The following is a 17223-nucleotide window of genomic DNA, read 5'->3' on the forward strand; positions in this document are numbered from 1 at the left end:
ACAAACAAAATAAAAACACAAAACAAACAAAAATATACCCCTCCCATTCCCCATCCCCTAAACCAGTAAAGCAATGACAACAGCACCTTGACATTGTTTTAATTCCAACGCTATCAGAAGTTAAAAGCAGTAAAACAGAGTACTAACAAGAACGAAGATACTTACTGTCTAAAATGTAAACGGAATGTTTTGGTTTCAATTTTTTGTTTCTGTTTTTTTTTTTTTGTCTGTTTTCTGAAAGAGGACAGTTTATTATCAATTCACAATTAAAGCAGCATGCAATTTATTATTATCATTTTTTTAGACTTTTTAAAGTTTTCAATTCTTGGCAACAAACCACAACATTATCGAGGAATGTAATGCAGACTTTTTTTGTTTGTTTTTTTTTTTAAGTTGTGCGCTGATGACTGTTTCCGATCTGGTCATGGATATGTCCAATAAATAGGTTGTAGAACCACTGTACTGTATAAACTTCATTTATACATGCAGTTCATAAAATTATTTTTTCTTAACTGAATAATTTACCCTGTTATGTATATATACAAATAGATAATTTTCGTCTCAATATAATCTATACAACATAAATCCACTATCTTCCCCTTTTAATGGTCAACGTACATACACAGGAAGTGTCTATCCTTATGAACCGCCAGCCAATGCGCTTTTTGCTATCCATGGTGAGGGCCCGCACGTACGACTGGGTAGTTCGGCATTGAGAGTTCCAGTGCCTTTTGTCTATGCCCCTGCAGCCTTCTTTCGTGTACCCCATGGGATTGCACTTGGTCTCGTAGAAGTATTGCTTCAGTTGGCCTTTGGATACAGGGACTTTCTCCAGGACTGTGACAGTCCCACCCGACATGTCCACTGCCGTCTTTTTGTCTGCCGCGGTCACCCACTCGCTAATACTGTCACACACACTCAGTTCCCCGCGGCGGGCAGGGTCAGAGTGGCGCCGGACCCTCATGGACATATTTGCAGCATCCAGGTAATTTTTGTATTCCTCAAGCAGAAAGAGAAGAGGAGGCTCCAAAGGCACTTGACTACTGAGCATCACTCTGGAAGTATACAAGTCCGCGTCCTTATTGTTCTCTTCCTTGGGTGGGATTTTCTGGTCCTCATCCAACAGCTCTTCGATCACGTGTTCGAAGGTGTCAGCCAATGACGTCAGGCCTCGTGAACCTGCTGGGGGCCCATTGACGCTCTCCAGAGTCCCATGGGTCCGCACACCTGGGTAGGCCAAGCTGCCTTGTCCTCGGAGGTTTGCTTCTTTCATGGGGGCAGCCTTCATGCAACCGAAGTATGAAATAACCATAGTAAGGAAAAGGATGGTCATCACTCTTCTCACCTGGTGGAACTGCAAGGAGAAAGCAGAGAAAGAGGCAAAACTGGTTAGGAGTTTCCTTCGTAGGGATACCATGTGGCCCATCTGATTGTAATTCCAGACCATTCTGCAGGGTCAAGGCTTCTTGGTGATTTTTTTTAACGTCTTGGTGATCAACTCCAGCTGTACTATACACAAATCAATGTCAGCAGTGGGTTCTATGTGGTTTAATATAAACCAGAGACATGCAGTGTTTTCTCTGAGACTTAGCATATAAGCCTGAGATTAAATGGCTTCTAAGCAAGGAGGGGGGGGGAATGGCTTCATTTCCCCTCTTCTCTCCCACTTTAACAGCTTTGTAAGTTTAATTTTTAATGATCTCCGCTCAGGCTGTCATGAGCCAAATCAGAAATGTTACTAAGCAACAATTGCAAGTGTAATAGTAATCTTTCCCCTACCCCCACCAAGTTAGCCCCATGATCCTTTGCTGGAGTATGTGACAAAAATAGAGTGGCTTGAGGGGTCTGATGGGTCTTTCTAGCTAAGTGATGTCTAGAAATGACAGCAGAGAGATGTAAGGAACCTTTATGTTGATTTTTTTCCTCTCCCACAGAGATAATCTATTATAACAAAGAATAAATATGATTTCACGGGACCACCATGTTTTATCCATAAAGAAACCAAAGACCATACAGGACTTGTCTCCTGTCATGAACAAAGTTTATATTAGTACTTAAGTTCCTAACCCTAGTGTTCTTTCTACTACACCTGGGTGGTCACGACTTTTAAAAAAAAATGTTGTACTTATTTCCAAACAGAAATCATTTTCTATAGGTTCATTTTAATGATGTGTCTACGCCTGAGGCTGATGCCATGAAAACAATGTATCTGGCTAGAAGAAAACTGGAAAAGTCAGTGTTAAGAAGGCATTTAATCAATTTCAAATACCTCCCATATGCAGACTCCACATTGTTCTCCACTGACACTATGAAGCCCCTCACCCTTTGCTTTTCTCTAGGTAACACAGATCTAGTTAAGCTCACCCATTGGAAATATCCTCCAGGGCGTGTGTGTGTGTACAAGTGTGTTTATGAATGAATGTGTATGTCCATGTGTACGCTACTCTGAATTTAGCAAACCTTTGCAAAAGATGAGTGGTGTTTTAGAGCTTGGAAATAAGCAGCTTTCTTTCTGTGCTTTTTGAAGTTTTCTGGGAAGTCCCTTAACAGCACACCACAAAATTAATCTCTTCCTGTTTGCCAGAGGGTTACTGTACTCAAAATATGGCTTTACATCTGCAAGCATGCTCTAGGAAGCCAATTAGAGTGAATGAATAAAATAGAAACATACCATACCTATGAACCAACCCAAGGTTATCTTCAGGGGGTAGAAGACTTCAGAATCACTTACCTGCATCCCTCAGCAGTACAGAGAAGCTGCCCCCAGCCCTGATACTCTTAACACTGTGTGTACTTCTCCATTGTGGAGCACTGACTTATAAAAAGACATACACTCCAATCACTAATGTGCAAATCCACAGGAAATGAGACTTGATTTCCGTCCTTGAAGTGCCCCTATACCACAGAGCCAACCTACCTCCAAGCCAATAGGTCACAGTGCAGAAATGGCTGAAAACTCTGGTACTAAAAACCAAGGGTTTCTGTTTTCTACTCTGGAAAGATATTGCACTTTTCTACCATCAAAGGAGATTTCCATATCATTCCTAAATATACAATTTCTGTATAGATTCAAAGTTGTTCCACAGAATAGTGAACATGCTCAGAAAGGCACGAGTTACACAATGGTCTAAGATTAGGAAGAGAAAATTGGTTTGTGTGAAATGCATATGTTTATTCTGCTGATACCTAAAGTTTTGTAAATCTTCTGGAATCTGCATCATCAGAGAAATGGATCCTCCAAGGAGGTTTCTATTCTGGGTAGATGGTATTTACACTACTGAATGAAAACTCTTTCTTCTAATATTCCCAATCCAAATTAACCAACCACAGGGGTTCCTCCAATTTAAGTGGATGAAAAAATGCAAATTTAAAATACTATATTCCTCTGTATGGTGCTGGTATAGGTTTGTCATGGTTGACTATTTCAATCCCATATTTCATCAATTTTAAGTTACCATTACTTAACAACTCACCCATTTATGTACCACCAAAACTTATTTGGAGACAATAGTGCCTTGTTATTTAAAACATTACTGTATTCTTACAGGGGAGTTTTAGATTTGCACACATTTTTCCCCCTAGGTAACCTTTGTGCATGCACAAAGCAAAGAAGGAAAGGGAATTGATAAAGGCAATGACAACCATGTCATGACTAATTAGCCAAAAATAACAAGGTGACATCATCTGGAAGATGCAAGCCAATCTGAGAAATGTTATAATAGGAAAAAAATGTTTTAAAAAATGAGCTTAGAATGACTACAATGTAAGTTTGAAGTACATATTCACTAAGTGCTCACAGTAATTGCTTAAAACACCTGAAGGAATTGAAGCCTTTTAAGGCAGAGTTAGGAAATTGTTTTATTAGCACTACTGCAATAATGAGCCCTTCACTGATACTTGACTTGAAGTACTACTTAGAAAAGTAATTAATGCTTTGTATCATTTTCTCAGTTCCCTATGCAAATATTCCAAAGGAACAATTTGCATCTGAGTAAATATTACTTGGCATTAATTAAAGTCCACACATGGGTTTCACTCAAAGCTGAATACAAGCATAGTTTCAGTAATGAACTAAATGATGATGAAAGTCCAACTCCATACCTCCAATGCTTCCCTCCAAGCAGCACTTCTGCAACCCTGTTGGCCAACTTAAGGTAAGTAGATTTAACAGCAAAGTCAATACTTTCTGTCAAAACAATGGTTTGGCTTCAAACAACCATTTCCCAATATTTTAGGCAACCCTGGGGTTGGCTAGAAATTAAGAATGAAGTTGGACTGTGCATTTCTTGTATAACCTTCAAAGTTACTTAGTAAAGGTATTCTACAAAGAAACATTTCTTTTAAAATATTTCTTCTATCTCTCTTTTTTGTTCTCCACCCTACTACCAACATCTTGGCTGAGTCCTTACCATCTCATTTTTGGTCTACGATTATCTAATTGCTGAACTGAACATCCTTCCTGCTCTACCTGCTTTATCTGAAGTAAACTAAACATGTTCAACTTATTCCCATACATGAAAACTTGTGGTGGCTGTTTGAGTTCTTCAGATTAAATCTACTCTCCTCTATTTGTTATTCCATACCCTCCAAAAATCTGGCCTTACCCCACTCAGCTAACTTTTTCATATTGCTCAAAATGTCATCAACTGTGCTCTACCGGGCCCAGAGTCCTTGAAGCCTTCTATGTATTTGTGATAAGAAGTGACTTATTATGCTCTTCTTTCTCCATCTTGATACCTGTCTCTTCCAGGTGGGCATTTTTCACAACCTTCTTAAGTATCAAATCATACATGCAACCTTCTCTGGTTACTATTTTTCCTCTAAAATTATACAATATGATCTTATTCAGCATTCTATTCTCTACTTGAATGCTGCTAATGATATTTTCTTGTTATGATCATTTCTCAGTTAGAAATTAAGATTTCTGAAAAAAACTGATCATACTATATCACACCTAAGGTTAAACCAGAAAATTTACTTACAATATTCAGTAGAAACTAACTAATTGCTTTATTAAACCAAAAGAGAAGAGGGTATTGAGACAACTTTTATAAGAAGCCTTTTTGTTTGAAAGGCATTTGTGAACACATTGAAATCCTTGAGTAAATTATTGATCAGTGTACTAATCTCTCTAAGGCATTTTACAGATGGCAAGTATTAACCAGAAAAAAATTCTTGATTTCTTCTAATGGGGTAAAATTTTTGCTTGAGTGTTAAAAAACAAATAATACTAAAATATTCTAACTCTCCAGTATACTACATTCTATGTAGCTCTGTTTCCAATGGATCCATTGATGGGAGACTAGGGGGAAAAACATAGATTAATATAAATAATAGCAAAATGTGGATTCTTTTTCGTTTTTAAAATCTTTTTCTTATTCTTGGAAACTGTTCAATTAGCAATTATATAGATCTGGAAATCATACAAGAGCTTCTGTTATGTTTGAATATGTAATGTTTTCTAAAGGCTAGTGTATTGAAAGCTTAGTCCCCAGCTAGTGGTACTATTTTAGGAGGCATTGGAAACTTGGGGATATAGGGTCTAGCTAGAAAAGGTAGGTCACTGGGGCTTGGATGGTATCTTGTCTGGCCTCTGCCTCTTTCTTTTTGCTTCCTGGTCCCATGGAGTGAGCAGCTTTCCTCCATTAAGGTCTTCCTCCATGGAGTTAACCAACCATAGACTGAAATTTATGAAACCATGAGTCAAAAATCAAGTGTTTCCTCCTTTTAAGTTATTACATCACAGTCACAGGAAACGGAATAACAGAGCTTCCATGACAATTCTCACCTTTTTTTTTTTAACCCTTGAGATGAATCCATAGACAAAAAGAAAAGTGCTTCGTTGCTAAGTAAATCGTAAGTTTATGCCTACTTTTATTAAACAAACATATTGGTAACTGCTTAATTTTTCTCTTAGGCTTAACAACACTCAAACCACGTCTATAAAATGCTAGGAAGATTTTCATGGCCCCACTCTTGGTACATAGTACTGAAAAGACAACCAACAGGGTTGAAAGTTTAATTTAGAGCCTGAAGCCACAAATCCTAAATATTCAACTCTAGAGTATCTTTAGATAGCATGCTGTCCTGATACATTGCAGCAATAACATGCATTTGTCTGACTATACAATGTCCACAAGCATTATCTAATTTGATGGTTACAAGCAACAGGACAAGTAGTATAATCCCTACCACACAGATGAAGCAATTACACTTCAGAAAGTTTAAATAACATGTCCAATGTCACAAAGCTAATAGGTCACCTGTTTCCTAGTCTGAGCTTTTACCACGAGGACATACTGTCATTTTCAGAATATTAATTTCAGGAAGAGAGAAGCTAGGACAATGAAGGAGCTTAGAAAATGTGCCCTAGTGGTAGAGTGCTTGCCTCCCATACATGAAGCCCTGGGTTCGAGTCCTCAGCACTACATATATAGAAAAACCAGAAGTGGCGCTGTGGCTCAAGTGATAGAGTGATGGCCTTGAGTAAAAAGAAGCCAGGGACAGTGCTCAGGCCCCAAGTCAAGCCTCAGGACTGGCAAAAACAAAACAAAACAAAACAAAAAACCCACAAAGAAAATAGGGATGTAGGCCAATTTGTTAAAGGTGACACCATTAAGATACTAAGATACTACTTTGTTACGGTTTGAATAAAAAATATCCTTTAAGAACTCATGTGTTCAATGCTTGTACTCTGTTCAGTTAGGCTTTCTGAAAGTAACTGTCCATGAAGACTCCAATCTCATCAAAAATTTAATCCATTGGTACATTTGTGATTAGATAGACTATTGAGACATGTTGGCAACAGTAGGAGAAGGCCCTAGTTAGAAGATGTAGGTTACTGAAGGCTCGCTCTGGAAGTTTATCCATAGTCTCCCAATTGTTCCCACTTTCCTTCCATTTTCTTCCCCCTCTTCTCTCTTTTCCTCTTCCTTCCTGGTGGCTTTGAGGAGAGCAACCTTCTCCACTCTACCAGACATAGTGTTGCCATGGTTTTTCTGCCTTCCCATAGGCCTAGAAGTAATGGACCCCGCCAATCATGGACTTGAATCTCTGAAAATATGAGCCCAAATAAGAAGTATTTTATCTTTCAGGTTGTTTTTCTTGGGCATTTTGTTCTAGCAATGTGAAACGAACACAATTATGATCCCCGGAAACACTCAGTTTTAAACTTTTACTCTACTCAATGGCATTTCAGAAAATGTATTCTTCTATGGGATAGCTTCACAAACATTTATATATATTAGAACCATGTCTCTATAAAAAGGTTAACCAAACAACAATGCAGGTAATTTAGTTACACCAAGAAAATAAATTTAAAAAGAAAACATTATTTTTTAAAAATTTGTTTCTATCCCTTTGAATCTGTCTACGAATGTGCAATCAAACAAACCACAGTTTAATGACAGAATGGCTCAATGTTAAACAGTCCCACAAATAATAAGCATAATGGGAAGGATGGAGAAATAATATGTTGATGTTTAATTCCAAATATACAAAATGTAAACTGATTGATACCAACTTAGCAAAATCCTGCCAATCAATATTAAAAGTACTTAATCTGCATCCAGTTTCACCATATCTGTATATTAGCCTTCCTTTTGTTTTTTCAGTCACAAAACATGGAGTCTATTTTCTAGTTCATCCTCTAGCAGGGAGGAAAGAGAAATGCATAATTAAATATAAAGATAAAAATGACGGAGGAAAGGCAAGAATGAAATTACAGAAATGGAATACTATTTACAGGTAGGGGTTGAAGAAATGCTATAACTAAGATTGTAAAGGATTTGAATATCTCCACACATGACAGCAGTAGATGATAGTGGCTTGATTAATGACATGGAGGTGGGAAGGCAGGAAGTGTCGGGAAAGAAGAGTTCTGGACGAGGAATAGTGAAAAATAAATTGGAATGAGGTTGCCCAATTTTGGAAGACTCTACCTGTGATGGGAAAGAGATTAGATATTGCTTCACAGGCAGTGAGAGCTTCTAAGCAGGGAAATGCTTTAAGAAGACCAGTTTAGCCAGCCTCCAGGAGCTCATTCCTGTAAATCCTATCTACTCAGGAGGTTGAGCTCTAGAGGATCAATGTTTGAAGACATCCCAGGCAGAAAAACTCAGTAGACTCCAACTCTTACATAATAAGCCAAAAACAAGGCTGGAACTATGGCTAAAGCAAGAGAGCACCAGCCTAGCAAGTGTTAGGTTCTGAGTTCAAACTCCAGTTACTACCCCACAAAAATACCAATTTATCATCACATGCAAGAGAATTGGAAGGATCAACGATTGAAACAAACAAATTGCTGATTTTAGTCATAGTAACTACTATTGGTTTATTTTTTGCTTTTGTTTTCTGAGAAAGCCATTGCCCCTATGGCCTGGGGTCTAGCCTCAAGCTTGAAATCCTCCAGAATCTTCCTCCTGAGTGCTGGAATTCCAATGTGTACCACCACACCCTGCAGTGAGCTTTAAAAATAAACAAGTAGTTTCTTAATATGGAATTACAGGTCTGGAACTGTCGCATCTATTAGCTGAAATATGCTATAGCAAGGGAAGATGGTACAGAAGTATTCAAAACAGGTAGCAATGGTCTGTAATGTCTGGGTTGGCAGAATGAAGAGGACAGAAAGAGGTGGATGGAGGTGAGGGGAAAATACAAACTTTCATTCCAATTATAATTACACTGAACTTTGGTTCCATGGCTCAGCACTTTTAATTCAAAGATCTCCAGACACTTTGCAAATATTAAGTAATTAAGACTCATAGTACCCTAGAGGTGCAAGTAACTATAATTATCCCCATCCCATACAGGAGGAAAGAAGAACAGAGTTTTTAATCAACTCATCTACTCACTGTGGTTCCCCTGATAGAACCAGGTCAGAACCCAGATTTCAAAGGAAGCGAGGCCTTAAACTACAGGTACATTCATCCACATTATTTCCACATAATTTTCTCATTATGTTTGTCCTGCTGAGCCAAGACTAAAACAAAAACCAAGACATTAAAAACTCCCACACATTCCTCAAAGAAGACAATTGCAATTTGATATCCATAAATTAAGCGGGAAAATAAAAATGTAATGCTCATTACTGATACTCACCCTACTTACTTGGACAAACAGTCCATAGAAATCAATACATATTTTAGAAAATGCTGTCAGACAATGTAGACCCCAAACTTTAATGTAACTATATACTCCGATGATGGTTAATTTTAGGTATCAACTTAACTGGATGAAGGAATGTTTATAAAACTAATAAAGGATTATTTTGAAGTGTGTCTATGAGAGTGTTTCCAGAGGAAATTGGTGGAAGAATCAGTGGACTCGGTTGAGAATCCACCTTCAGTGTAGATGGCGACCACCCATCCAATCAACTAGGACCCAGATAGAACAAAAACAGAGGAAAGGCAAATTTGTCTGTCTATCAACTATCTACCTATCTACCTATCCTTCCATCCATCCTCCTATCTCCTGGAGTGGGACTACTCTCTTTGCCTGCCATAGAGCACCAGGACTATGGGCTCTCTGGACTTGTATCAGTGGCTGCTCAGGTTCTCAAGCTTTCAGACTTTGAGCCATGCTACCAGTATCTCAGGATCTCCAGTTTGCATAGAGCCCATCATGGAAGCACTTGCTACCGTAATCATGTGTGCCAATTTTCCTAATATGTTCTCTCTGAGATACCTTTGTCTTCTATTCTAATCTCCCTACCACCCCAAGTAATATAATCTTCTAAAAGAAAACAGACCTTCATATCAGAATACTTACTCATCCCTCAATTTTCCCTTGGTGGCACTTGCAGACATTATGTAATGTTTCTGAAGGTGCCAGAGAAATTACTGACCTTCCATTTGTACTGGTAGTAGTAAATATGTGTAGCTACCATGAGAAAATCAGTGCATATTTCTCTACTCATCAATTTGATACACAGTTCTTTGATAGAAAGCCCCACAACTGTGGTCTACTTTCCCAGCCTACTCACCATGGGGGAGGGGAAGGGATGGGAGAGGGGGTATACAAAATTGCAGAGAACTGCCTTCATTCAAGAATTAAGAATAGAGGTTGGGCACTCTCCCATGAACTATCACTTACAGCACACAGCACAGTGTGTTGCACAAACTGGGTTCTGTGGGCACTGAATCACTCAATTCTCTTTGTAGTGTTACTATTGCATAGTATTTGGGTGAAGTAAAGTAGGAGCAGTAAAGTCTCAATGTGAGCTGAAGTAATTTCTTAAATCTTGGAATAATGGATTTAAAATACACCTGACAAAAGAACCAGACCTAGGCAGAAAACAATTCACCTGACATCTTAACCTCTGGTATAGATGCACCATACAAGGAGGCCTAAGTGGTCTCTTCATTACTGCCTCAGATAGAAATTATTGTTCTTCTGCATCAATGGAGGCTCACGGGATGCCAGAGACACACAGAACTGGCAGTCCCATCCATGACTTGACCTTCTTCTCTGCCCCTTGTCACAGAGCCAATACTGCTCAAACAGCACACATATCTAGTCTATAATAAAGAAGTCTTACAGATTGCCTTCATGGTGTACACCTGTGATCCCAGCTCTGTGGAGGCTGCAGCAGGAGGATTGGGAATCTGAGCCCAAGCTGGGCTACCTAGGGAGACTTTAGCTCAAATAAATAAATAATAAATAATGTCTTAACAAGAAGCATACCTAAGTGGCTTGCCTATTAAATGAGAAGGATGTCCAAAATGCTTTTCTAATAAATAGCCTTCGGAACTTCTGCTTTTTAGTTGATAGTATATAAGACCCAAATGGCAGTTGATGGTCAATTAAAAAGTGTAACCTCTTTAATTAGGATTCTGCTTTCATTAAAATTTCAGGTGGGATTAATTATAATTCACCAAAGTAAAGTTAGAGTTAACAGTGTATTATTTACCAAATTCCCATACATGGTGGATAGTGACATTAATTAAAACAATAATTAATTCCAGTTAGTTCCATGAGGTTTTAATGACTCACTCTGTAATGAGCAAACTGGAAATTTTGTGAAGTAAACATAACACTTAATGACAGGTGTTCTTCAAATATTATGAAATATATGGGAGGGGAATCCTTTGGAAAAGGGACAATGACTTTATAAATGGTGAACAGGAAGATTTTTCATAAACAAGGCTGGGGTTGTAGCTTAATGGTAGAGCACTTGCCTACTCAACAATAAAAAAAAGAAGCAAATGAAGAAATAAATAACACTCCCCTCGTATTCCCTTCCTGTGGTTTTACCTCTGCTATCACTGTACCTGATATTAGTACCCTGGAAACTGTATATATGTGTATTAGAACTAGGGAAGGGAAAGGGAATACCAAAATCAAGAGACAAAGGATAAAAAGACAAACCATTTCAAAAGCAATACTTACAAAATCATTTGGCTTAAACCAACTGTACAACTCATGGGGGCGAAGAGGGAAGTGGGGAGGGGGGAGAGGGGGAAATGAGGGAGGAGGTAACAAGGTAATTCATATTCTCATTACAGGTAAGAAGCACTAGACCAAATGATAAAGCGCAAAGAAACCAAGAAAGATAAGGAAGGAAATGGTTAATGTCAACTTAAGTATTATGGTATTTCCTCAGCTTGCCACGGGTTACCTATCATCTTTCCTCTTTGGTTTAACTTGTTTTATTGGGACACTCATTATGTAGGAAAGTGTCTTTGCTTTTGTTATAGTTAAATACAAACTTTGGTTCTCTTTATGGTAACTGGCTTTTCCACTCATTGTCTATGCCATAAAGTGCAGGATACCTATAAATGTGACTGGTTAAATCAGAATTTATAGAGTACTGCTGTATAAATCTGGACTGCTACTCAATCATTAATTTCTAACTAAGTGCTACAAGGCAGGTGTGCAAGCATATCTAGGCTTCCTAATCACTTAACATAGCCAACTTAATATTATCCTCTTCATCAGAATCACACTGAAAATGATGTGACTAACTAAAGCAGGTGGTAGATTTCCATGCATTTTGCTCCAGCCAGATGTCAAATTACTTCCAGCCAGATGTCTGTGGTCTTTGTGAGTTCTTTCTGCTTTGCAATGGTGACATCAAGATGAAGAGAAAAATTACTCACTCAGCGATAATTTTATTATTTCTATACTCTTCCTGAAACTCATACATAGATCCAACTCTATACCAAATGTCATGAAACTCAAAGTTAAACAAATGAAAACCTCGCTAGCTTGGGCACTAGTGGTTCATGCCTGTAATCCTGCATGTTTAGAAGGTAAAGATCAAGAGAATCGTGGTTTGAAGTCAGCTTGTGCAAAAGGTTGTGAGACCTATTCTCAAGCAATACTTGTCTGTAGTGGTATTTGCCTGTCATCCCAGATTCAATAGAAGGTATAGATAGGAGGACTGCAGTACAGGAGAGCCTGGTCAAAGAATGAAACACTGTCTTGAAAACAACTGATGAAAAAAGGGTTGGATACCTGCATCTAGTGGTGGAGGGCCTGCCTAGCAAGCACCAAACCCTAAGTCCAAGGTTCAGTATCAACCACCTCCCTGACCTTTTCTCAATAAGTAAGAGAGCATTTCCAACAAAATTCTAAACTACATTAATGTATTTATCAAGCATCTTCTTCTAACTCAAATCTGTCTCTGAAACTAAATGCCCTCTAAGTAGCTGGATTTCTCAATTAGTAGCTAAAATCTGAGATCATCTGAAGTTCCCTAAATGTGTCAAAAAGGAAGTTAGAAATCCGAAAGGATTGAAGTAGAACAAAGATATGAGTTTCACTGCTGAATCGTCTACCCTTTGTCTTATCATTTCTGTGTTTCCTCTTTCCTTCCCCAAATCAGATAAACTTATATACAAGACAAAGAGTATAGAAATGAAAAACAGCCACAGAAGAGAATAAATCAAAGAAAAAAAGTAAAGAAAAGACAACACACAAACAGTACAAAACAAACTCTCTTGCTTCCATTTCTCGCTTACTGTGGGGATGTTTACACTGCTGATAATCAAGTGTGGCAGCGAGACAAGTTGGGAGGGGGAAAACTGGGAGAGAATGAGGGAGGAGGTGACACTGTTCAAAAGAAAATGTACTCATTACCTGACTTATGTAATTGTAACCCTGCTGTACATCACCTTTACAATAAAATTAAAAGAAAAAAATAAAAGAACAAAGATGTGAGGGAATTGATGAGGCAGTTTTGTAAACAGAACTTGAGACTGGTCTACTGTCCAGGCTTTTTACAAAAGTCTTCCAGGATTTCCATATTTCAAATACCAAGAAGTCACCAGATACACCAGTTTAAATCTAAGTGACTCTCAGTAAGAACTCTGATAGTTCGGCAAATAATTTGCAAACAGGTGGGGCTGAGGTGACCCTGTGCCTTATTTTCTCAGGTAGTATCTCAGAGTGATGTTGGTTTCCACCTTCAACCCCAGGTTAACAAACAAACACAGCTCAACACAGCTCAGAGACTGTCTCCTCTAAATTACACAAAAGCCCACCTAGTGGAGGAGAATGTTGTGAAGGCAAAGCAAAACCTCACCTTCCTGCCTCCAAGATATGTGCACTTGGACCAAAAAAATGATTCAAGGTAATGCAATGGCAGTCTTTGTACCTAAGAGTATGTGGTAACTCTCAGTCCTGAGGATAAAGGGAGTCTTCCTTTAAGAAATGTTGTTTGCCATCATGTTTGTAGGTTGGAATTTTGCCAGAACAATCCCGGTTTAAAACAAGAGAGAACAAGAGAGTTGAGGCATTCTGTCTTATTTGAGTTTCATTCCTCAAAAATGGTCACTTTAATCAATAGTTTGCCTAGAGGGTATTGCTGGATGCCCTGAATTATAGCCATGAGATGCTGCTATGAGAATTCTCACAGCTGACATCCTACAACCTATCTGATACTGTATTCTCACAGCCCCACTCTTCATGGACTTCAAAGCTTTGGTAAAGCTTTCCCAATTTTTCCTAGAATTGATGCTCTTGAAATGCTCCAGACCCAGTATATTTCTACTAATAGAAAGAATACCTGTACACAATTTCTAGTAATAGAAAGAATATCTACACAATTAGACGCTGGTTTTGGTAGCCTCAAACTAGTGTTGACATCATTAACCAGAAAGATTAAAAGAGAATGAAATAGTTAACTTTCACCTAAGGATGAATTAGACCCTATCTTCTGAACCCTAAAAAATATAAGAGGTAAAAAGACATAGGGGAAGAAACTAGAAAGATAAATTGCCTCTGGAGTCAAAAGAGTATAACCTCTCTTCAAAAATGCTATCCCACAATCTAAGGGAAAGATCAAATTAGCACGAGAAGGCCATTTGCTCCCAGTTTCTCACCTTTATGAGACCATTTTCAGGAATCTGTTTGTTCCATTCCACTGAAGTGCAGAGGCAAACACCACAGCCCATCTGAAACGCACAGTCATGCCATTCAGATGTGTGCGCATAGGTGCTGCAACATGTGTAGACATGCAGCCCTTTCTGCAGAAACCCAGTGTTCTGAGCATGAGCAAGGATTAACCTGCACAGGTGGAGAAAACTGGTGGTTCCACACATCCAGTTGTCCTGCATTATGTTTGTATCCAACTCTATAATTTCTTTTAATTGCTTACTGTGACACACAGGCAAGTGCTCGTTATATCTGTAGCTTAATGCAGAAGGGAAAAGAACTACATTGTTCTTTTTTTTTCCTTGCCCACTGGACTATCCCAGCTATAATTCTTCTAAGCATCATGGCTTATCAAAATAGAGAAAACTAAGAGAGTTCTAGACCTTGTGTGTAAGGAGACACATGGCCCCTATTCAAGAAACTGGCTATGTTCTGAACTACTACAAAATATAAGGAGATTAGTATCATCTGAGATGACAAATGATCCATATGGCTGGTCAGAAAATACCCTATCATTTAAGTCATTAGAATGAATGGCAGTGCCTTAAGTATAAGAGTAGAAAGAGCTTTGTCTCCATCTCTTTTAACTAAACATTGATTCCTGCAAATGACATGTAAATTCAAGTGCCAAAACTTTTCATCTAAGCACTGGGATGGAGACAGTATTTCTACCTAGAATTCATAAAGACAGTAAGTATAATTGTGAGAAGTGTTAAGTAGGATGACATTTTTGGGAGATGTTCTAGATGTTTGGATAAAAGATTTGTACCACACTTTTCTTTGTATTAAAAATGATCTCCCAATGTGGCCAAAAGGAAATGATACTACACTGTTGGTGGGATGTAAACTTATTCTATCACTCTGGAAAGCAGAATGGAGGTTCCTCAAAAGACTAAACATAGCTTCCCTATGACCCAGCAATCCCACTCCTGGGGATTTATCCAACAGACTACAAACAAGGCCATGCTAAAGCTACCAGCACAACAATGTTCACTGCATTATTGTTTACCACAGCCAAGATATAGAATCAAACCAGATGCCCCTCAATGGACGAATGGATCAAGAAAATGTGGTATATATAGACAATAGAATTCTACTCATCCATTAGAAAGAATGATATTGTACCATCCATAAGGAAATGGAAAGACTTGGGAAAAAGCATATTAAGCAAAGTAAGAGGGTTTTTCCCCTTTGTTTTTGTTTTCTTTATCTGTTTCCCTTTGTTTTTTTTTTCTTTGCCTTTTATCTTGTTTGTTAGTTTGTCAGTCTTTGGGTGAACAAATTCAGCAGTGATACCCACTAGATACTATGTTAAAAATGAACTATATAACTTGTGGATGGGAATGGGAGGGGAAAAGTAGGAGAGAGCAAGGGAAAGGGTGACACTGATCAAAGAGAAATGTAACTGTAACCCCTCTCTACATCACCTTTACAATAACAATTAAAAAATGACTCCCCAAATGGCCTAACATTCACTCATTCAAATGCAAATAATGTGATCAAGCAGTTTACAGCTAAAGGAAACTAAGGCTCAAGAAACATTCAATCAATTCCCTAAGATCAAGCACTTAGCACGATGGAGTTGGAACCTAAACCATGGATGCAGTGCCTCCCCCAGCTATTGGAGGGAGACGGGAGTATCAGATGTAGATCTAGTGTTTCCCATTCGGAGGGAAATCTACTTGGTGGAGATAGGCAGAGTCCCTATGTGCCATTTATGTATTTAAGCAAAAGCCATACATAGATGCTTACAAACTCATGCCACAGAGGTTGAGTATAACCCTAATGTCTCTTTGTTACTACCTTCCCCTAACATGGAATTAATTATTCCCTCAAGGTCCTAACCATACACACATACTAAATAGGACCATGTCAGAATAATTCATGAATGTAATTTGTTGGACATGTCAGAACATTTTCCTATAGAGATCTCTTTGGGCATTGGAAAAGAACCACACACTCTTTAAACCAGTAACCACAGCTACAAAATACTATTAATTCCACTTGAGTAATAATGATTTCAACCAAGACCTATGGGCCTTTTGAAAATGTAAGAGGGACATAAAAATTTACATACTTGAACCTAGAATCCTTCTTTCCTATCTAGAGATCTCTACGTGACCTACTTGCAATTTCTGTCCTTAAAATAATACAGTTGAAAGGTAAAGATGTGAGCAGAAAGATAGCTATCATAAGAGAATGTCAAATATTTTCTCAAAGAGTAGCTGAGACAACCATTGAAGACCATAAAGCCAGTAGAAGAAATGGGCTAATCTGCAGTGAACTTCAGTGCAGGCTGTACCAACAAGAGCAACAAAGTCAATACAGCCCAAGAAACAAAGGTCTCAGAAACATCTCCCATCAAACTGGCTTTTGGAGGCCTACAGTATGAATGGATGACAAAAGCAACAGGACTCGTGCCACCTAGACATAATAAGTGGGTACAAAACATACATCTGGGCTGATGTCTCACATGCGATGGTTGGTTTGTGAAGATGTCACAGTGAGAACACCTTACTTCTGGCCATTGTCCGCCCTTAGGAGAGAACAGATTTTTTTCAGAGAAGCTACTGTGAAGAGCCTGAGAGCAAAACTGGAAATGCCTGTTGTGGAAGCATTCATACACATTATCATCAAAAGAAAACATGTATTTGTCAGTGGTGTGTCAGCTAGCTTTTCACAATCCACCCATATGCCCAGGAAGGTCTCTACTTCAGTGCAGATACTGTCAGGATTGCAACTCTCCACGTACAACAATTCTACGCTCAGAAAGAAATGTGGCTTTCCTCCTTTAAAATAGTCTATTTTTTATATTTCTTTTTTTTACAAAAGATCACTTTGATTGAA

General features: G+C 38.4%; 1 protein-coding gene across 2 annotated transcripts in view; it reads right to left on the reverse strand.

The window, feature by feature from the left end:
* Positions 1-226: 226 nt before the first annotated feature.
* The window catches only part of Bdnf (brain derived neurotrophic factor), a 29539-nt gene continuing 12542 nt past the window's right edge, over positions 227-17223 (reverse strand). The window contains exons 1-2 of one of the 2 annotated variants that reach the window (XM_048360147.1): positions 14325-14578; positions 227-1354 (exon numbers count right to left, since the gene is read on the reverse strand). In XM_048360147.1, coding sequence (XP_048216104.1) covers positions 590-1354; positions 14325-14558 — 999 coding nt within the window. In that variant the 5' untranslated portion in view covers positions 14559-14578 and the 3' untranslated portion in view covers positions 227-589. Of the gene's footprint in view, positions 1355-14324; positions 14579-17223 lie in introns of those variants that run through there. The other variant, XM_048360145.1, reaches the window with a different exon arrangement.

The sequence above is a fragment of the Perognathus longimembris genome, chromosome 13, assembly GCF_023159225.1.
Source record: "Perognathus longimembris pacificus isolate PPM17 chromosome 13, ASM2315922v1, whole genome shotgun sequence".
Lineage (NCBI taxonomy): Eukaryota > Metazoa > Chordata > Mammalia > Rodentia > Heteromyidae > Perognathus > Perognathus longimembris.